Below are 22,317 nucleotides of genomic sequence, written 5' to 3'. Positions count from 1 at the left end.
CATTCAATGGACATGTTGAATCCAGGCACATACACAGTCGAGTGGGATTTGTACGTTGGGGGCGGGGCCCGGGGTGGTGGATTTCACTGTGTTTTCCTGTTTTGGATCTCACTGGTCGCCATCTTTCTTTTCACAGGCCATTTACAAGATGGTGTCTTCTGTGATGAAGATGCCGGAAGATGAGTCGACTCCGGAGAAAAGGACTGAGAAAATCTTCCGTCAGATGGACACGAACAATGACGGTAGGTAAAGGATTGGTGGGGGTCTGATTAGGGTATTGGGGGCTGCAGTGCAGGTGAAATGCTTTCTGCTTCTTGGCTCATTTCTGCTATAATTAGTTTTGCTGAATTGTGGATACATCTGCATAGAAAGTGTGAGGTCTGAGGAGTGCCCGGCCCACTGTATGCCCCCTTGCCTAACCCCTGTCCTCTCAAGCTTCTGCTCCAATTCTTAACAGCCCACTAATGTGCCAGGCCCAGGGTGTCTCAACGTTGGCGTTTTCACTGGTAGTCGGCCGTATGGATTTGGCCGTTATTAGCCGGGCTGTTCTCTTTATAGGACTGGGGGAAGCGGGATATCCCCAGATCCGTTTGCTTCCATCCTGCGGCCCACTTCCCTCTCCTATATGTAGAGACTGGCCCTCGGTGAGGGTCGGCCCAGTGAGCTGGCGCGCTGCGCAACGCAGCAAGAAATGAGCCGGAGCGCTCATATCACTCGTCTTTATTTCTTCATTTCCCAGCACATACTGACTTCGGCCCTTCCATCCCATCATCGCTTCCCTCACCACCTCCCGTCCCGCCCTCCTGCCCCGGAACACAACTGTCAACATGACATCCCCCCCCCAAATTAAACAGTTACCCAACAGGGGTCCAACATGAACTTTAGATGAGGCTGATCAGCCCATTTCTTCAATGAGGCGTCGAGGCTTGTTCCTCGCTCTTTGAGATCTGGAGTTTGCGGTTCCTAGCGAACACCTTCCCTCTGATCCGACTCTGTCTTCTCTACCCGAAGCGTCCGAGTCCTCTTGATCTCCATGATACCGTTTTTCCGAGAAGCATTCATCCGATATCTCCACTCTTCCACTTAACCTCCAAGGGCTGGTTAGGGGAAACCTTTTGAAATGTGAGGAGTTTCCGGTGGTGGGTCCATGGTCACCTTTGGCCGTAATCATCAAGCCTTTCTTTTCCGTGATGATTAGTGGCTCATCTTTGAAGGCCGAGCTGTGTCTGTGGTTGCTTCCCGGTCAACACTTCACCTACCTCCAGCTTGGACGCTCGGGCTTTCCTTCGCACGTCGGCGTACTCCTTCATCCTGACTTTGGCAGACCGGTTTTGTTCTTTCAGTTCTGCGTCAGCCGGTTGCTCACCATCTTGGGGTCCATACTGAGGTAGCCAGGTATGCACGTCCCTCGCGCACATTAATTCACTCTGGCTTTTCCCTGTGGAGCTATGAAGTGTACTACTGTAGTCTCTCAACAATTGGTGAAGCACTTTTAAATATGGCTGACCCGGGAGCAGGGCCACTTGCAGTGCCCATTTGAGGTTGACCATGAAAGCATCCAATCATGCCATTCACCTGCGGCCAGAGTGGCGTGACTTTCTGGTGATGGTATTCACAGAACCGTGCAAAGTCTTAGCCAGTGAATAGAGGCCCAGTGGCTGTTTCCAGCTTTCTGGTGCAGATGCGGTCCATTACAGGAATGACATGATGGGCTGCAGTCGAGGGCACCAGTTGAGCTTATGGGTATCTGGAGTATTCATCCATGATGGCCAACACGTATTTCCCCCCTTCGATCGGTCCAAAGAAGTCAGCAGCTACTGCGTTTTACACTCCTTCTGGTAGCTCTGACATGCGTAGTAGTTCAGGGTGCCTATTTGGTGTGATGACACAGCAGGTGGGTCACTCCCTCGGGATTTCTTCCAGCAGAGAGTCCAATTGGGGAAACCACACTTTTTGGCGCAGCATGCGTTTTGTAGCGACGACTCCCTGGTACCCTTCATGGGCTAGCTCCACCACTCTCTGTTTTAGATATGCCAGAATCACCATTTTGTGACCTTTCAACAATATGTTGTGCTCGGAGAGAGCCATTTCCTCCTTCACTAACAGGAGCCTGCCACCTCCTTCCGTATGTCCTTTGACTTGAGGCGACCCCTCTCTTCGACTCTCCTCCACTGTCTCGATCTGAGCCCCTCGCATACTCTCTGGCATGCCGTGTCTGCCTCCATTTCCGGGGCGAGGTGAACAGGCTCATTGCCCTTTGCTATTGCCTGCTGGATGAGATACCGGAGATAGCGGTCTGCTACCGATGGCTCAGTGGCACTGGCACTTCTCGGATACCAGGACAGGAAGTCAGCAGGGTTCACTTCCTTACCAGATCGGTGTACTATCTCAAATGAATAGTCCTGTAGTCTGAGCCACCACCTTACAACGCTGGGTGGCATTTTGGCATGGGGGATGCCATAAAGGAACAGTAGAGCCTGATGTTCGGTCATTACTTTAAAAGACTTGCAATAAAGAAAAAGAATTGAAGTTTTCGCACGCCCACACCCCTGCGAGACGTTTCCTCTCCGCCTGCGTGTAGGCCTGCTCCGTAATCAAGAAGCTTCGGCTGGCATAAGCAACGATGTGGGTGCGACTAGGATCATCTGGGTCAATTTGAGAAAGAATTGCACACAGCCCAACTGGGCTTGCCTCTACTGTCAATTCTGTGTTGCGATTGGCGTCAAAGTAGGACATGTTCTCAGCACAAGCTACTCTATCTCGAATTGTTGCAAAGACTTGTTGGCACTCTTCTGACCAGTTGAACATGGAGTTTTGTTTAGTCAGCACCCAAAGTGGTTCAATGACCATGGCAAAGTCTTTGATGTACCGCGTGCAGTAACTGGCGAGGCCCTGGAACAACCTTAGTTCAGAGACATTGGTAGGTGGTGGTGTCTCATTGAGTGCAGTGACTTTGTCCGGATCTGGAGTAATGTCATTTTCAGAGAATTCGTGTCCAAAGAATTTTAACGTGCCCTTTCGGAATTCGCACTTTTCTTTGTTGAGAGTAAGATTGGCCTCCTCCAATGCCATGCACACCCTGGACAGAGTTTCGTCATGTTTCCCTACATGAGTTCTGAACACTAGAATATCATCACCGTAGTTTATACAGTTGGGTATGTGCTTGATGACATTATGAATCTCCGCCTGAAAGTTTCAGCGGCGGAGGACACACCGAAGCTCCACCTTTTATATTAGTAAGGCCCAAGGTCGTGACAGAGGTGGTGATGTTCTGGCTTTCTGGGCTCAATACAAGTTGGTGGTATCCTTTTTGCAAATCCAGTTCGGAGAAGACTTTGGCCTCATTGAACATATGTATCATGTCCGTGATATGCAGCGCCATGTGTCTCTCCCTTTTAATAGCCTGGTTGGGTCTCCTCATATCTACGCACAAGCGTATAGCGTCTGAACCCTTTTTGGGAACGGTAACGATGGGCGAAACCCATGAAGTGGGTCCTGTTGCCGGTTCTATTATGTCCTGTTTTATTAACTTGTACAGTTCTTCCTCTACTTTCTGTTGGATATTAACCGTTATGCCCCTATAGTGTGGCGCTACAGGCGGGATGTCTTAATCAATGTGTAGTTTAATCTGTTTGTGGCACAGTTTTCCTATTCCTTCGAATAGGGTCAGTGTAGTTCTTTAATCATGTGCACAGGGTCAATGTACTTGTGCACCATCAGTTTGTACAGCACATGTATTAATCCCATGTCGACGGCTGCCTTGAAGCTGATTATGCAACCGCTTTCACTCTCTGTAGCAAGCACGTGTATGATTATTTTCTTCGATTGCGCCTTATAGCAGCATGTGCCTTCAAATTGTCCGAGACACTTTAGGGGAGATGTTGCGCCTTACGAGTATATGTTGACTGTTGCAGTCTAAGGCTCAGGGCTTGCAGTAGTTCCTTGTAGATTTGCTCACTTCTTACATTTACCGTAGCACCCGTGTCTATTAAAAATTCAATTGGCCTTTCATTTAGCCCCATTAACAATGTCGGGTTGTGTTTCGTTGCAGCCGAATTGCCCAATGCGTACACGTAACCCTTATTCCGCTGTTCACCTTTCTGATGAACTGATGTCTGTGTATGAGGGGAAATATCACCCAGGTAACACACATGGCGTCTTGCTCTACGCTCTGGTCGTGGGGGTGCGATGTAGCTCCTTCGCTCCTTCGCTCCTTCCTGTCTCTCCTGTACTTGTCATCTCCTGATTCTGTCTCCTTTGGTACAGGATCCTTGGGTCTTTGTTGAGCTTGAGCAGTCGCTCCTGATGCTTGTGATGCCGTGAGGAGGGGTTTTGGTCTGTATCGAGGTGCGGAATCCTTCCCTCTGTCTCGCCTTCTTTCTCTCGCTAGTCGACACACAGACTTGAAGTGTCCTTTCTCACCCCATGTGGAGCACCTCTGTCCCATCGCTGGGCAGGATTCCTCATGTGGGTACTCGTACCCACACCGATAGCAAAAGTGTTCTTCCTGCCTTCGGTCATATTGTAGCCGGTGTACGGACTCTGCGGGCGTGGTGGTGTTGAAACTCTCGACCTGTGTGTCCACTGCCAGTTCTTCCCTTGCGAGCGTTAGCATTTCATCGAGGGTGCAGGCCTTCTGGAATAATGTGCGTCTGAATGTCTAGGAGTCACAGCCTGCGATGATTTGGGAACGCAGGGCTTCTGTATTTGAATAATTTGCAAAGCCACAGTGCTTCATTTTGATCTGGAAGCACATGAGATAGGAGTCCATTGTTTCGCCCTTTGCCTGCCTAGTGCTATGAAATAGGTGGCGTTTATAGTCCACATTGGTGTGCGGGGTAGAATATGCTGACAACGCATCTTTCAGGACCTGAAGTGAGTCAATGGACGTCTCTGGCATTTCATCAATGAGGTCTTGTGTTGGAGGTCCCACTGCCAGTTTGAGTAAACACGTTTGCCTTTCTTCATCAACAGGCCCTGTGGCCCCATGTATAAGTCAAAGTGTTTAATCCACTTGGCCCATCTTGGCCCCATATTACTCGTGTCAGACACATCAAAAGCTCCTGAGAATTGCACTGCCAGCAAGCCTGGAAGTCTATACGGAGCTGGGGCCTGTGGGGCATCCTGTCCACGTGCCTGCATGTCCTGGTTTGCTACCTGATGGGTTTCTTGATCAGACATGGTCCTGTGGCGTGTGCTGGCCCTCTAAATTCACTGTAGTTTAGCCAAATCTTTCACACGGCCGCCCGATAAGACATGAGCACCGCAAGTGTTCCCAGTGGCTGCCTGAGGGCTTAAGGGGAAGAGGTGTGGCAGGGGATGGCTGCCACGAGGCACGAGCACCATTCCACACCTCTCTCTCACTCTCTCTCCTTCATCCACTCACTGTCCTGCACCGTTTCCACACCGCCATGGCCCGGTCCTCCCCGACCTCCGGAGTGCCTTTTTATCATCATTTTCTTTTCATTTGCTGGGCGGGGCACCGCCGTCACTGCCGCGGCCTGGGCGAACTTTTACCCGCTGCTCCCTGCCGTGATACAGCCCACCGCTGCGGCCCAGGTCCGTGTGCGCACCCTGCGCGACCTCGTCGCCAGTGTAGAGACTGGCCCTCGGTGAGGAACGGCCCGGTGTGGCTGGAGTGCCGCACAACGCAACAAGAAATGAGACGGAGCCGAAGCGCTCGTATCGCACGTCTTTATTTCTTCATTTCCCAGCACGCACTGACCCCGGCCCTTCCCACCCTCCCTGCCTCCCGTTCCGCCTTCCTGCCCCGGAACACAGCTGTCAACATGACATCATATATATTTTTAACTGTAAACTCTTTCCACTTTCTGCCTAGTATGATTTTTATGTCGACCTTATTGGCAAAGGCGTTTTTTAAATGCTATTATTGCGTTGCCCTTCAAAGGCTTTAGTTGTAGCTTTTTAGTTTTTGGACCTTAGAGGTGTAAAAGAGAATACACTGTTGTGTTTTTAAAAAATGTGTTTACTAGCATTGGTTTCTTTACAGAGCTTTTAGCTAAAATCATGGACTATTGTTATAAAAAGTGTGTGTGTGTGTGTTTGACACTTTTTTGGCTTTTGGGTGGGGTACACATCAGCCAGTACCATGACCATCAACGCATTCTGTGTACCTGAATTTAGGCAATTTGAGTCATTACTACCCGTAAAAGCTGTTGTCTGGACGGTAATGGGTTAATCACAGCTATTCAGCTGCACTGAGGGCCTGATTCTCAGCTCTTTGGAAAAGTAGTGTGGAAAGCCAACATCCTCCCCTCCAGCTTCCGGCGGCACCCTTCTGAGGTGGGTGGAAGGCCTGGAGGGGAGATGCCCCCCGTTCCAGCATCTGAACAAGCGGATACAATCTATTGTTGTGGGGGAAGTGCATTCACCAGTGTCATGTGAGCATTCCCAAATTGCCTGATACTTTTCTCATTGATGAAAGTGTCCTTGAGCCTTCAGTAAATCAGAAAAGTGGTGCTGCTATCCAGCAGATGCCTTGCTTAAACAGGGAAGACTTGTGCAGGAGATGCTAACGACACCTCACAGGTGATGATGTATGTCAGGTCCTTTTGGGGTCTGCAAGGAGAATGCCCCCGCAGTTTATGCCTTGCATTGCAGGCGGTCACAAGGATGCTGGCCAGGCTGTACATCAAAGATGTGCAAGAGAGCACAAGAGCTGCCAGTATGCCTCATTCTTTCTTTCCTATTGTTGTAAAGTGACTTCCAGGCTTCTTGGGATTACTTATATGTGTATTACAAGTACTTAAGTCACAGTTACATGAAGTTATATACATAAGTGGCCAGGACATAACACTGGCTCCCATCACCCAGGCTGGGGAGCTCTAACTGGCTGGGTGTGGAATCCTTGGGTAAACATTCCGACATTCACAAGGCAACACTCCACATGACATCACCAGCTTTCACATGCAGAGACAAGCACATCACAAAACCTATGATATGGTGCTTTTAGGGAAAGTGTTCTTCCTTCATGTAAAAGTAGGGCTCTGCAAGGAGAATGCCCTTGCAGTTTCGGCCTCACATTGGTGACGGTCAGAAGGGCAGAGGCCAGGCCGTAAATCAAGGAAACACAAGAGTGACGCAGGCTTTGCTGCCAGTATGCCTCATTCTTTCTTTCACACAATATGGTGCTTTTAGGAAAAGTGTTGTTCTTTCATGGAAGAACACTTTTTTTTCCTAATTTTACACACACCTTTGAATTGGTCCCTGGGAGGTCCAAGACCACCATTTCTGCGGGCAAAAACACATTTGTCTGAAAGGCAATCGGTTAATTGCAGCTAGCAAGCCAAACCCCATAATCAAATATGACGTTAGGCACCTGATCTCCAAGCAATACAGAATTTCACCGCAGATCCCTCAATGAAAGTGCCTAGATTTTTTCATTTTTTTTTAATTTATAGAAAAGCTGAAGCCCAGTAGTGATCTGTTATTATACGTTGTATCTACGTTGTATTTGGGTAATTTTGCAGACAGGCTCGGACTGGACTATAGGGCAATTGGCCCATGGTCGAATTAAAAACACAAAATGCTGACGTGCCCCATTTTTTGGGGTGAAAGTGGCCCACTTTTTTGGCCAATGTGTGCCAGTTTGATGAGTTAATTGACTCTGCGACTAGTAGTTTTTACCAGTGTTGCTGAATAAATATTCTTTAAAAAGCACAGTTCGCACTATCAAAAAACTCCCCCTTGGGTACTATTCAAACAGTGTCACAAACGGAATGTATTGCCATTTGCAACTGTGGGCCACTTGTCATTGGTGCCCGAGACAGTTTTATGGCCCAGACCGGCCCTGTTTGCAGACATGTGCAATGCATGTTCGTGCACTCTGGCCAGCTGGAACATGGCTGCCTTTAGCAGAGCTTTGCTGGTGCTCTGTCAGTCCCCTGTGGACAGGGCTTGCACTCGAGCTCTCATAGCACCTCTCAGTGAGGATTGACTGAGTGAGATGGGGTAATCCAGCAGTCGAGTGGGAGGTGAGTCGGTTACTGCCCCCTCACCCCCGCCCCCATAGAACCCTTGATCATCCGCAGTACAATCTCAGGACACCTCTCACTGCAGCACAGGGGGGCCCTGTGAACAGATGCCTTGAAGGACACCTACCACACTAACAGTGGGGGGCTGTGAAGAGATGCCTTGAAGCACATCTACCGCAGTAACACAATGGGGGGGGGGCTGTGAAGAGATGCCTTGGAGGACTCCTACCACTGCAACACAGGGGGGGAGCTGTGAAGAGATGCCTTGGACGACTCCTACCACTGCAACACGGGGGGGGGGGCTGTGAAGAGATGCCTTGGAGGACTCCTACCACTGCAACACGGGTGGGGGGGCTGTGAAGAGGTGCCTTGGAGGACTCCTACCACTGCAACACGCGGGGGGGGGGGCTGTGAGGAGATGCCTTGGAGGAAATCTACCACAGTAACACAATGGGGGGGGCTGTGAAGAGATGCTTTGGAGGACTCCTACCACTGCAACACGCAGGGGGGGCTGTGAAGAGATGCCTTGGAGGACTCCTACCACTGCAACACGAGGGGGGGGCTATGAGGAGATGCCTTGGAGGACAACCACCACTGCAGCACAGGGGGGGGAGCTGTGAAGAGATGCCTTGGAGGACCCCTACCACTGCAACGCAGGGCGGGGTGGGGTGGGGGCTGTGAAGAGATGGCTTGTGGGGGAAGGGACAGTACCCCGGCAGCAAACGGGGAGACCCTATGAAGACGCCACGAGGCGATACCTCCCCCTGGAAGACATCGGGGTGAGACCCTATGGAGCTGCCAAGGCAGCGCCTCTCCCTTTGTGCCAGTGGAAGGTATCCCCCTTTTAGCCTCTAGAGGGCATCCCCCTGTGTTGCAGTGATGCCCCCATGGCATGAAACGTAGGAAGACACCCTGTGCAGAGGCCATGGGGGACAATACAATGCCGGGTACCTTTATTGGCGTGACATGTTACACTAATATTGGCAAAGTAAGTAAATCTACACATACATGTTCCATTCTCTTCAGTGGAGTTCATTTTGTTTTCCAGCTGTTTTTCTAAAGGTCCATATTGCTTGTTGGCCTGGTCTTCCGTTGTATCTCTGCTCATTCTGGTCGTTGTCCACGGGTGGAGCAGGGCTGTGCTTTTCCAGGTGAACTCGCAGGGTCTTCCTTAGTCTCGTTAAATGTGGGGACATGTGTGTCCCGCGTGTCTGTGTATGCTGGGGTAGTTGTCTCATCCCTATGTTTTTTGTTTGAGGTCTATTGAGTGGTCTCCATCCTTTGGGCGCTGGGTCTGTATTTGAGGGGTGCTTGCCTGGGCTTCTTTATTTAGTCGTCTGCATATAGTAGGCATTTCATTTTTGAGCCATTCAGCCCCACTGCGCGGCTTCTCAGTCTGGCCACTATACATTTGGTCAACACTTTTTCATCAACAATGGCCAACCTCCCTTATTTTTTTGATTAGATGTGGGAGGGGATCCCACGCCCATGACCTGGGCACTTGTCCATAGATATACCAACAGCAAAGCGCTTACCCTTTGCTACCCTTACCTCCCCTTATGTCAGAAAAAAAGGGCAGATGGAGATATTTGTTCCTTTGTTGGCATAAAAAGGCTGTAGGTTTATTATCACAACATTACTAAACCCTGTATATTTGTCATCACTGCAAAACCACACTTTGTAAAACTGTTCTCCATGTGCGGCCCCCAGCCGACTGCCCCATCTCTACATTGCTTCCCCCATTTTCCAACCAAGTCCACTCTACTCCAAAGCTCCCCCAACCATTATTGTCTGCGCCCCGCCTGCCCTTGCTGGAGGAGTGCCGTTCTTGCCGGGGGAAGCCAAGCACAGATACCCCCAGCACCCTTGTGCTAGACCTCAGAGGAGCGCTGATCGTGAGAGGAGCGAAAACACCTCCCGCTTTCCCACGGCTCGTATGTAGTTCCTACAGTGTCCCTGGTCGCTAAAACACGGCCTCGCCACTCCGCTTCTTCACCGGTGAAGACTTTCTGCTTCCTTTGCTGTAGCAATCCCTATGTAGGGAGTAGATTACGCAAATAGCCTATACCTAGGTATGCCTGAGCGACTTCTAAAAAAACTTCTAAAAAAACTACAACACATACAAAATGCAGCAGCCAGACTCCTTCTCAAGCTACCCCAAAGAGAACACATCACAGCTGCGCTAAAAACACTACATTGCCTACCAATAAAACAACAAATAAAATTCAAATCAATGTGCATCACGCACAGAGCAATACACAACCAAGGCGCAGAATTCCTGAGAGATAAATTGCGCCTACTCCTCCCAACAAGAACACTGAGATCAAGCATTGACATCCGCCTAGAACCAAAACCCTACAACAAAAGGAAACTCTGAGGATCCTCTTTCTCTCACCAGGCACCGAAAACCTGGAACGACCTACCAAAGAATATACAGAACACAGGAAACCACCTAGTATTCAGGAAACTGTTCAAATCCTGGCTCTTCACTGCGTAACTAGAAGACCACCCACAGGGATCACACGCCGCTAAAACAACGATAAATGAAGATACCGATCCCGGTTCCCACCAAGTAATTGACTACAAACAGAATCCAAGGAAGACACTCCACGACATACCAAACCACATAATGAGAGATAGCCATGAGAGGAGGACACTAAAGACTGAATACTTAGGCTGACCAAGACGGAAGCACTTGGACAATTCATCAATAGCATCCTGGCCCTGTACCACACCCAAGCTCCAACAGACCTATTTCACATTGATAGCACGGAATAGGGCCCACCCATCCGCCAGCCCGACACCTAAGGAGGAAAATAGACACACTCAATCACATTATACAAAGTTCAGTCGAATACAGCGGGGAATGCGCCGCGCTGACACCCACAACAATCAGACGGTCAAGAAAGGTCAGTAACAACATATCCCACCCATAGTAATACAAATTAAATCAAACAAGATGTGCCACAACCAGGATTCTCACCCACTAACCCTACCTTCAAATCTCTGCATACCTAACTCACCCGAACAATTCACACAACCAACTCTCGCCCAGCAAACTGCACGCACTTTACCACACCACTTCAACAATAAACCAACAACACATAAACAGCACCAACAAAACACAAGGTCTCGCCCCGGTCCATTATTTACACCAAAGCTCAGCGCACGGTGTATACCATACTGAAGCCGCCAAAAGCACACCACCTTTCTCACTCTCCTACTCATTCTTCTCCCAACTAACCCAACTCTGCCCGCCTTCTTGTTTACAGATCCGCCAGAGTGCCTGGGGACCAGCTCCGTTGATGATAGTGTGCCTTTAACATTTAACACCTGTTACTGCAGTACCGTAGCACACAGGTTCTCTGGAGAAAGGCGCAGGGGGCACAGGGATGCTTTGGAGAGTAATCTCAGCCTTTTAAGCCTAGCCAGAGGCGTGTGTATGTGTGAGTCTCATTCTCCTCCCTGCCTGAGCTCCTTTTTAATGCTTTAAGAGACTGTTTCTTGCGTCCGATCCTGTGGTACTGCCTGCGTTTCTAAGGTTCCCGATTCATACGCACTCAAGCCCTCTTTATAACTACGAGACCTCTTTGGGGACGAGTTCCTCGGGGTATTACGACTCTGCGTGGGAACAGAAACTGAAAGCCGTACTTGCCACGTCTTCCCACAAGGTCTCTGGTTTTCAGGAGATGCTTTCTGGTTGCTTGTTCTCCTAGTCTCATGTTCCACAGCCTCAGGAAGCCGCAGCTTGATTCTCGGAGTGCGCATGTTGTGCTACTCTCTGTGTCTCTGACAACTGTGTTGCATGCAAGAGGTTTATAAAGTGGGATCTGAGCGCTGTACAAAGGGGACGAATGTAGCGGTTATAAGAAAGGTGCTGGGGATGGGTAGGGAGTGAGCTCACAAAGGAATGTGATCAAAGCACCTGACTATATATCTTCCCAGCTACAGGTCACATACATACATTTTAAGGTTTGGGTCTTGAAAAGTACACAAATCACATAAGAAACCAACCTGATGTTACATACATTGTTATAGAAATAGGACAAGCCAAAATAAATGTATAGCTTTATTTTCACCACCTTGAACACATAATTGCAGTAGCAGCCTGCAAAGGAATATGGACCTAAACACAATCACTTTTTATAAATAAAGGTATTCATAGTGAAGGAGAATTCAATATGAGGTAATCTGCTTGAGCCATTATTGTACACAGCGTTATACTCCCCTCCCATTTACTATCACCCAACAATCGCATCTTCGAAGGGACAACAGTCCTTACGCAGGCACCCGTGTCTGGATCATCAACTTCTAATCGGTTTTACTGAAATCAGGTTGACACAAAGCTGAAACTGGGGGTGCTGGTGGAGCATACATTCTTATCTAAGAAGCTGCATTTTAATTGTTTCCCTCCACATTTTTCTATTGCAGCTGTGACTGCGTATAGCTGGGCAGTGATGTCAAGAACCTACCCACCTCGCATCACAAATATACGCCCCTTTTACTCCTTCCCCTCCTACTTCCATTTTCTCCCATACAGCTGTTTTTTTGCCCTCCTTTTTTCTTACTAGAAATTTCCTCTCTACTATCCCACTCTTTCCTGCTCTTTTTGAACACTGTCATCCTCTGTTCTTGCTCGATTCCCTTAATCCTCTGCTCGCCTTTTCTTTCTGCATTTATGCCAACGGTTCTTTGTTATAAAGGTACCGCTCTCTTCAACGCGTTGCTGATATTATCATCCTCACCTGCCTTCCTACACTCTGTTTTTCCCTCCCTTGTTTTAGCCAAGTCTCACCAGTTGCCTTTGCATTGCAGTCCTTCCACTGCCCGTTCCTCGCTCACGTGCCTCTCTTCTCTGCCGCCCTCCCTCACTCTTCATTTCTCCCCGACTCTTTAGACCTCCATTATTCCCATTCTCCTTACACTCCTGAGCCCCCTGCTCTCTATTTCCCTGCACCCTGCATTTCCTCTCATTCTTGTGCCTTATTAACTATTGCCCCGTTCTCCTGCCCTTGTTCATTCTCTGTACCCATTCACCCTCACCTGGCTCTGTTCAATCACTTTATTTCCGATCTTCCCTCCCTCTCAAGCTCTCCCTCGCAATTCTGGCCTCCTTCATTCTGCACTCTCCTGTCGCATCGGGGTTCATGTTACCTGCCCTGTCTCTACTTGTCTCCCTCACTATCCTGACCGTATCACCTCCCCATTTCCATGCACTGCAGCAGGGCCCTGTGGATATGGAGGAGGTGGGTTGGAGTTAAGGGGTCTTTCAAGAGTCACAAGCAGCACCAACAAAAAAGGTAACCCCAATATGTTTTGAGATTAAAGGGTGAACTCCTTTAAGTATGTGGTGTTCACTGACATTTCAAGGGTGTTGGGTAAGAACACTGGGGACATGCACAAAATGGTTCTGCATGCTGTAGGAATTATCCCGTGATAGCATCTCCTGTAACGTCCCTTCCCATTACCTTGAACCCTATAATTTCCAACATTAGCTTCAGGCAACTAAGCCCTCCTCTAGTGCAAGTCATCTTCATCGCCACAAAATATACGACGATTTATTGGGTCTCAAGCTATAGGGCTCTTTGATATGTGACCCTCTATAATTGGTTAGCATACTTGTACCCTTCTGGAATATTCCACCCGCTAGCAGCTCACAAGACGTCTGCTCAGTGCCATGCCAAAGGAAGCCTTCGGAAGTGCCCTGGAACCGTCCTGTGGCTACCAGCTTTGTTTTTGGGCTACCGTGCTGCCGGTGTCACCTTACTGAGTTTCGGCCTGAAACTTGTGGGATCCTCAGCTGGCCTTACAAGACTACCTCCTGCAAAATATTGGCGTCCTAGCATCAAGGGGACCAGAGACACAAGGGAAAGTCTGACCGCGGCAGCTGAGTACTTTTGCGTCGCAGTGCGCAGTGACCACCGTCCGAAAATTGCTTACCTGACCCGAGTCCAGTCCTGAGAGGGGTGTTACATCGAGCTTTTGTCGGGCTACTAGAGGGCTGTGTGTGTTTGCTGGCAGGATGTGAACTGGGTCTGTCTGACTCCAATCCACAAACTGGTTTCAGTGTGCCTGAGTGGTATGCATGAACGTACCTGCCACCTCGCTGGCTCCACACAGAGCCGGCTGGGGAGTGGGGAAGAGCAGCCATGGGGGCTCTCCCCTGCCCGCCACTTCGCTGGCTTCACACAGATCCAGCTGGGGAGTGAGGAAGTGCAGCTACAAGGGGCTCTCCCCTGCCCACCACCTCGCTGGCTTCACACAGAGCGGGCTGGGGATTGGGGAAGAGCAGCACTTCACACAGAGCCGGCTGGGGAGTGGGGAAGAGCAGCTACGTGGCCTCTCCCCTGCCCGCCACCTTGCTGACTTCACACAGAGTGGGCTGGGGAGTGGGGAAGAGCAGCCACGGGGGTTCTCCCCTGCCCGCCACCTCGCTGGCTTCACACAGAGCCAGCTGGGGAGTAGGGAAGTGCATCTACGGGGGCTCTCCCCGGCCCACCACCTCGCTGGCTTCACACAGAGCCTGGCGCGGAGTGGGGAAGAGCAGCTACGGGGGCTCTCCCCTGCCCGCCACCTCGCTGCCTTCACACAGAGCGGGCTGGGGAGTGGGGAAGAGCAGCTACTTGGTGCTCTCCCCTACCCGCCCCCTCGCTGGCTTCACACAGAGCCTGATGGGGAGTGGGGAAGAGCAGCTACTGGGTGCTCTCCCCTACCCGCCACCTCGCTGGCTTCACACAGAGCCGTCTGGGCAGTGGGGAAGAGCAGCGCTTCACACACAGCCGGCTGGGCAGTGGGGAAGAGCAGCTACGGGGGCTCTCTCGTGACCGCCATCTCGCTGGCTTCACACAGAGCCGGCTGGGGAGTGGGCAAGAGCAGCTACTGGGTGCTCTCCCCTACCCGCTACCTCGCTGGCTTCACACAGAGCCGGCTGGGGAGTGGGGAAGAGCAGCTACTGGGTGCTCTCCCCTACCCGCCACCTTGCTGGCTTCACACAGAGCCGGCTGGGGAGTGGGCAAGAGCAGCTACTGGGTGCTCTCCCCTACCCGCTACCTCGCTGGCTTCACACAGAGCCGGCTGGGGAGTGGGGAAGAGCAGCTACAGGGGCTCTCCCCTGCCTGCCACCACACAGAACGGGCTGGGGAGTGGAGAAGAGCAGCTACTGGGTGCTCTCCCCTACCCGCCACCTTGCTGGCTTCACACAGAGCCTGATGGGGAGTGGGCAAGAGCAGCTACTGGGTGCTCTCCCCTACCCGCTACCTCGCTGGCTTCACACAGAGCCGGCTGGGGAGTGGGGAAGAGCAGTTACGGGGGCTCTCCCCTGCCCGCCACCTCGCTGCCTTCACACAGAGTCTGATGGGGAGTGGGGAACAGCAGCTTCCCAGGGCCTAGTCATTGTCAGCCAGTTCATCTGGACCCCTCTGGCATAGTGGTTCATGGCAATGGTGCGAGCGGTTGGGCACTTGATAGTGGTTCCTGGCAATGGTGTGAGCGGTTGGGCACTTGATAGTGGTTTCTGGGAATGGTGCGAGTGGTTGGGCACTTGATAGTGGTTCATGGCAATGGTGCGAGTGGTTGGGCACTTAATAGTGGTTTCTGGGAATGGTGCACGTGGTTGAGCACTTGATAGTCGTTACTGGCAATGGTGCGAGCAGTTGGGCACTTGATAGTGGTTCCTGGGAATGGTGCGAGCAGTTGGGCACTTGATAGTGGTTCCTGGCAATGGTGTTAGCGGTTGGGCACTTGATAGTGGTTCCTGGCAATGGTGCAAGCGGTTGGGCACTTGATAGTGGTTCCTGGCAATGGTGTGAGCGGTTGGGCACTTGATAGTGGTTTCTGGGAATGATGTGAGTGGTTGGGTACTTGATAGTGGTTTCTGGGAATGGTGCGAGTGGTTGGGCACTTAATAGTGGTTTCTGGGAATGGTGCACGTGGTTGAACACTTGATAGTCGTTACTGGCAATGGTGCGAGCAGTTGGGCACTTGATAGTGGTTCCTGGGAATGGTGCGAGCAGTTGGGCACTTGATAGTGGTTCCTGGCAATGGTGTGAGCGGTTGGGTACTTGATAGTGGTTTCTGGGAATGATGCGAGTGGTTGGGTACTTGATAGTGTTTCCTGGCAATGGTGCGAGTGGTCGAGTATTTGGTGTCAATGTGTGGATAACACATACAAAAAATCTCTTGCACAAAACCCAAAGCGGCTGGTTTTGTCACTGCTTGTTCTTGGGTATGTAGGGGCTAGGCCTTTGCAGGGAGTTGCCTGGGTTGCCTATTGGACTGGTGCAATAGTAACCAGGGTTGTTATCCTCTTCAATCTGTTGCGCATGGCACTTGCGACGGAGATCGTGTTTGCGACATTTCAGAGGTACACTAAGGCCGCCAATTTGGCTTCTCTTCATGTTATGTTATGGTAAAGGTTCTTATGCTGCGCACTGTTGCCGCCTGCGTCATCTCTTGGTGCTCTGTCTGAGGGGGGCTGAGGGCTAAATTAGGACTGAGCGGGAGAAAGCAGCTGTGACGTGCTGTTGGCAGCTTCAGTTTGGTTCACTCCGTTCACAGAGCAAAGGTGTGTTTTTTGGTTTGTAGCCGCCATGTGCTGTTGGGCGAGGCTATGGGTGGTTTGTTTCATCGTTGTGGTGTATTGAGGTTTGTGCGGTTTGTTGTGCTGTAGAGGTATGGTTGTGTTTAGTTCAGAGTTTGAGAAGTGTATGCAGAAGGGTGAGGTTATTAGTAGGGATGGTTAGTGGCAGTACCCTTTCCTACCCTGCTGATCCCACAGGAAAAAGAAACAGCAATTGGGGAAGCACCTAGAAGTGGAATAAAGCAGCCCAGGGACGAACACTGAGACTTGAAACACAGGAGCAACATGGGAACACCTACAACTAGGATATACCGTGCTGGAGCGGAAGCACCTAGAACTGGAACACAGCCATAGTAAGGAAACATTGAAGCACAGTGCTAGAGGGAACAACACCTAGCACTGGAACACAGCCGTAGTAAGGAAACACTGAATCACATTGCAAGAGGGAATGACAGCTAGAACGGGAAAACAGCCGTAGTAAGGAAACACTGAAGCACAGTGCTAGAGGGACCAACACCTAGAACTGGAAAACAGCCATAGTAAGGAAACACCGAAACACAGTGCTAGAGGGATTGATGCCTAGAACTGGAACACAGGCATAGTAAGGAAACACTGAAGCACAGTGCTAAAGGGACTGATGCCTAGAACTGGTACACAGCCATAGTAAGGAAACACTGAAGCACAGTGCTTGAGGGACCAACGCCTAGAACTGGAACACAGCCGTAGTAAGAAAACACTGAAGCACAGTGCTAGAGGGACCAAAACTGGAACACAGCCGTAGTAAGGAAACACTGAAGCACAGTGCTAGAGGGAATGACGCCTAGAACTGGAACACATACGTAGTAAGGAAACACTGAAGCACAGTGCTAGAGGGCCTGACACCTAGAACTGGAACGCAGCCATAGTAAGGAAACACTGAAATACAGTGCTAGAGGGAACGACGCCTAGAACTGGAACACAGCCATAGTAAGGAAACACCAAAACACAGGTCTAGAGGGACCGACGCCTAGAACTGGAACACAGCCATAGTAAGGAAACACTGAAGCATAGTGCTAGGACCGACACCTAGAACTGGAACACAGCTATAGTAAAGAAACACTGAAGCACAATGCTAGAGGGAATGACACCTAGAACTGGAACTGGAACACAGCCGTAGTAAGGAAACACCGAAGCACAGTGCTAGAGGAAACAACACCTAGAACTGGAACACAGCCGTAGTAAGGAAACACTGAAACACACTGCTAGAGGGAATGACACCTACAACTGGAACACAGCGTAGTAAGGAAACACTGAAGCACAGTGCTAGAGGGAACAATGCCTAGAACTGGAACACAGCCATAGTAAGGAAACATTGAAGCACAGTGCTAGAGGGAACAATGCCTAGAACTGGAACACAGCCATAGAAAGGAAACACCAAAACACAGTGCTAGAGGGACCGACGCCTAGAACTGGAACACAGCCGTAGTAAGGAAACACTGAAGCATAGTGCTAGGACTGAGACCTAGAACTGAAACACAGCTGTAGTATGGAAACACTGAAGCACAGTGCTAGAGGGACCAACGCCTAGAACTGGAACACAGTGATAGTAAGGAAACTCTGAAGCACAGTGCTAGAGGGAACGACACCTACAACTGGAACACAGACGTAGTAAGGAAACACTGAAGCCAGTGCTAAAGGGACTGACGCCTAGAACTGGAACACAGCCATAGTAAGGAAACACTGAAGCACAGTGCTAGAGGGACCAACACCTAGAACTGGAACACAGCGATAGTAAGGAAACACTGAAGCACAGTGCGAGAGGGAACGACACCTAGAACATGAAAACATCCATAGTAAGGAAACACTGAAGCACAGTGCTAGAGGGAACAACACTTAGCACTGGAAAACAGCCATAGTAAGGAAACACTGAAGCACAGTGCTAGAGGGACCGACACATAGAACTGGAAAACAGCCATAGTAAGGAAACACTGAAACACAGTGCTAGAGGGACCGATGCCTAGAACTAGAACACAGCCGTAGTAAGGAAACACTGAAGCAAGGTGCTAGGACCGACACCTAGAACTGGAACACAGCTGTAGTAAGGAAACACTGAAGCACAGTGCTAGAGGGAACGACACCTACAACTGGAACACAGCCGTAGTAAGGAAACACCGAAGCACAGTGCTAGAGGAAACAACACCTAGAACTACAAGACAGCCGTAGTAAGGAAACACCGAAACACACTGCTAGAGGGGCCGACACCTAGAGCTGGAACACAGCCGTAGTAAGGAGACATTGAAGCACAGTGCAAGAGGGAACGACATCTAGAACTGGAACACAGCCGTAGTAAGGCAACACTGAAGCACAGTGCTAGAGGGAACGACACCTAAGAGAACGACACCTAGAACTGGAACACAACTGTAGTAAGGAAACACTGAAGAACAGTGCTAGAGGGCCCGACACCTAAAACTGGAACACAGACATAGTAAGGAAACACTGAAGCACATTGCTAAAGGGACTGATGCCTAAAACTGGAACACAGCCATAGTAAGGAAACACTGAAGCACAGTGCTTGAGGGACCAACGCCTAGAACTGGAACACAGCCATAGTAAGGAAACACCGAAGCACAGTGCGAGAGGGAACGACACCTAGAACATGAAAACAGCAGTAGTAAGGAAACACTGAAGCACAGTGCTAGAGGGAACAACACTAGCACTGGAACACAGCCGTAGTAAGGAAACGCTGAAGCACATTGCGAGAGGGAATGACACCTAGAACAGGAAAACAGCCGTAGTAAGCAAACACTGAAGCACAGTGCTAGAGGGAACAACACCTAGAACTGGAACTGGAACACAGCCGTAGTAAGGAAACTCTGAAGCACAGTGCTAGAGGGAATGACACCTAGGACTGGAACACAGCTGTAGTAAGGAAACACTGCAGCACAGTGCTAAAGGGAATGACACCTAGAATTGGAACACAACTGTAGTAAGGAAACACTGAAGCACAGTGCTTTTTGGGCCCGACGCCTAGAACTGAAACACAGACGTAGTAAGGAAACCCTGAAGCACAGTGCTAAAGGGACTGACACCTAGAACTGGAACACAGCCATATTAAGGAAACACTTTAGCACATTGCAAGAGGGAATGACACCTAGAACGGGAAAACAGCCGTAGTAAGGAAACACTGAAGCACAGTGCTAGAGGGAACAACACCTAGCAGTGGAACACAGCCATAGTAAGGAAACACTTTAGCACATTGCAAGAGGGAATGACACCTAGAACGGGAAAACAGCCGTAGTAAGGAAACACTGAAGCACAGTGCTAGAGGGAACGACACCTAGAACTGGAACACAGCTGTAGTAAGGAAACATTGAAGCACAGTGCTAGAGGGAACGCCACCTAGAACTGGAACACAGCCATAGTAAGGAAACACTGAAGCACAGTGCTAGAGGGAACGACACCTAAGAGAATGACACCTAGAACTGGAACACAACTGTAGTTAGGAAACACTGAAGCACAGTGCTAAAGGGACTGACGCCTAAAACTGGAACACAGCCATAGTAAGGAAACACTGAAGCACAGTGCTTGAGGGACCAATGCCTAGAACTGGAACACAGCCATAGTAAGGAAACACTGAAGCACAGTGCTAGAGGGAACGACACCTAAGAGAACGACACCTAGAACTGGAACACAACTGTAGTTAGGAAACACTGAAGCACAGTGCTAAAGGGACTGACGCCTAAAACTGGAACACAGCCATAGTAAGGAAACACTGAAGCACAGTGCTTGAGGGACCAATGCCTAGAACTGGAACACAGCCATAGTAAGGAAACACTGAAGCACAGTGCTAGAGGGAACGACACCTAAGAGAACGACACCTAGAACTGGAACACAGCTGTAGTAAGGAAACACTGAAGCACAGTGCTAGAGGGAACGACACCTTGAACTGGAACACAGCCGTAGTAAGGAAACTCTGAAGCACAGTGCTAGAGGGAACGACACCTACAACTGGAACACAGCCATAGTAAGGAAACACCAAAGCACAGTGCTAGAGGAAACAACACCTAGAACTGGAACACAGCCGTAGTAAGGAAACACCGAAACACTGCTAGAGGGGCCGACACCTAGAGCTGGAACACAGCCGTAGTAAGGAAACATTGAAGCACAGTGCTAGAGGGAACGACACCTAGAACTCGAACACAGCCGTAGTAAGGAAACACTGAAGCACAGTGCTAGAGGTAACGACACCTAAGAGAACGACACCTAGAACTGGAACACAACTGTAGAAAGGAAACACTGAAGCACAGTGCTAGAGGGCCCGACACCTAAAACTGGAACACAGACATAGTAAGGAAACACTGAAGCACAGTGCTAAAGGGACTGATGCCTAAAACTGGAAAACAGCCATCGTAAGGAAACACTGAAGCACAGTGGTTGAGGGACCAACGCCTAGAACTGGAACACAGCCATAGTAAGGAAACACTGAAGCACAGTGCGAGAGGGAACGACACCTAGAACATGAAAGCAGTAAGGAAACACTGAAGCACAGTGCTAGAGGGAACAACACCTAGAACTGGAACTGGAACACAGCCGTAGTAAGGAAACTCTGAAGCACAGTGCTAGAGGGAACGACACCTACAACTGGAACACAGCCGTAGTAAGGAAACACTGAAGCACAGTGCTAGAGGGAATGACACCTAGGACTGGAACACAGCTGTAGTAAGGAAACATTGAAGCACAGTGCTAAAGGGAACGACACCTAGAACTGGAACACAACTGTAGTAAGGAAACACTGAAGCACAGTGCTTTTTGGGCCCGACGCCTAGAACTGAAACACAGACGTAAGCAAACACTGAAGCACAGTGCTAAAGGGACTGACGCCTAGAACTGGAACACAGCCATAGTAAGGAAACACTGAAGTGCAGTGCGAGAGGGGACGACACCTAGAACATGAAAACAGTAGTAGTAAGGAAACACTGAAGCACAGTTCTAGAGGGAAAAACACCTAGCACTGGAACACAGCCATAGTAAGGAAACACTTAAGCACATTGCAAGCGGGAATGACACCTCGAACGGGAAAACAGCCGTAGTAAGGAAACACTGAAGCACAGTGCTAGAGGGAACGACACCTAGAACTGGAACACAGACATAGTAAGGAAACACTGAAGCAGCACAGTGCTAAAGGGACTGACACCTAAAACTGGAACACAGCTGTAGTAAGGAAACATTGAAGCACAGTGCTAGAGGGAACGACACCTAGAACTGGAACACAGCCGTAGTAAGGAAACACTGAAGCACAGTGCTAGAGGGAATGACACCTAAGAGAACGACACCTAGAACTGGAACACAACTGTAGTAAGGAAACACTGAAGCACAGTGCTAAAGGGACTGACGCCTAAAACTGGAACACAGCCATAGTAAGGAAACACTGAAGCACAGTGCTTGAGGGACCAACGCCTAGTACTAGAACGCAGCCATAGTAAGGAAACACTGAAGCACAGTGTGAGAGGGAACGACACCTAGAACATGAAAACAGCCGTAGTAAGGAAACACTGAAGCACAGTGCTAGAGGGAACGACACCTAGAACTGGAACACAGCCGTAGTAAGGAAACACTGAAGCACAGTGCTAGAGGGAATGACATCTAGGACTGGAACACAGCTGTAGTAAGGAAACATCGAAGCACAGTGCTAAAGGGAATGACACCTAGAACTGGAACACAACTGTAGTAAGGAAACACTGAAGCACAGTGCTAGAGGGAATGACA

General features: G+C 49.9%; 1 protein-coding gene across 4 annotated transcripts in view; it reads left to right on the top strand.

Annotated features, from left to right (window-relative positions):
• HPCA (hippocalcin) overlaps positions 1 to 22,317 on the top strand; it is a 163,963-nt gene that overhangs the window by 126,402 nt on the left and 15,244 nt on the right. For all 4 annotated transcript variants that reach the window (XM_069622451.1, XM_069622453.1, XM_069622452.1 and 1 more), the window contains one exon: positions 137 to 242. In XM_069622451.1, the coding sequence (XP_069478552.1) occupies positions 137 to 242 (106 nt within the window). The remainder of the gene's footprint in view (positions 1 to 136; positions 243 to 22,317) is intronic.

Source organism: Ambystoma mexicanum, chromosome 11 (genome assembly GCF_040938575.1).
Source record: "Ambystoma mexicanum isolate Mex_15411 chromosome 11, UKY_AmexF1_1, whole genome shotgun sequence".
In the NCBI taxonomy this organism is placed as follows: domain Eukaryota; kingdom Metazoa; phylum Chordata; class Amphibia; order Caudata; family Ambystomatidae; genus Ambystoma; species Ambystoma mexicanum.
Note: the sequence above shows the minus strand (reverse complement) of the source record. Positions and strands in the feature narration are given on the sequence as shown.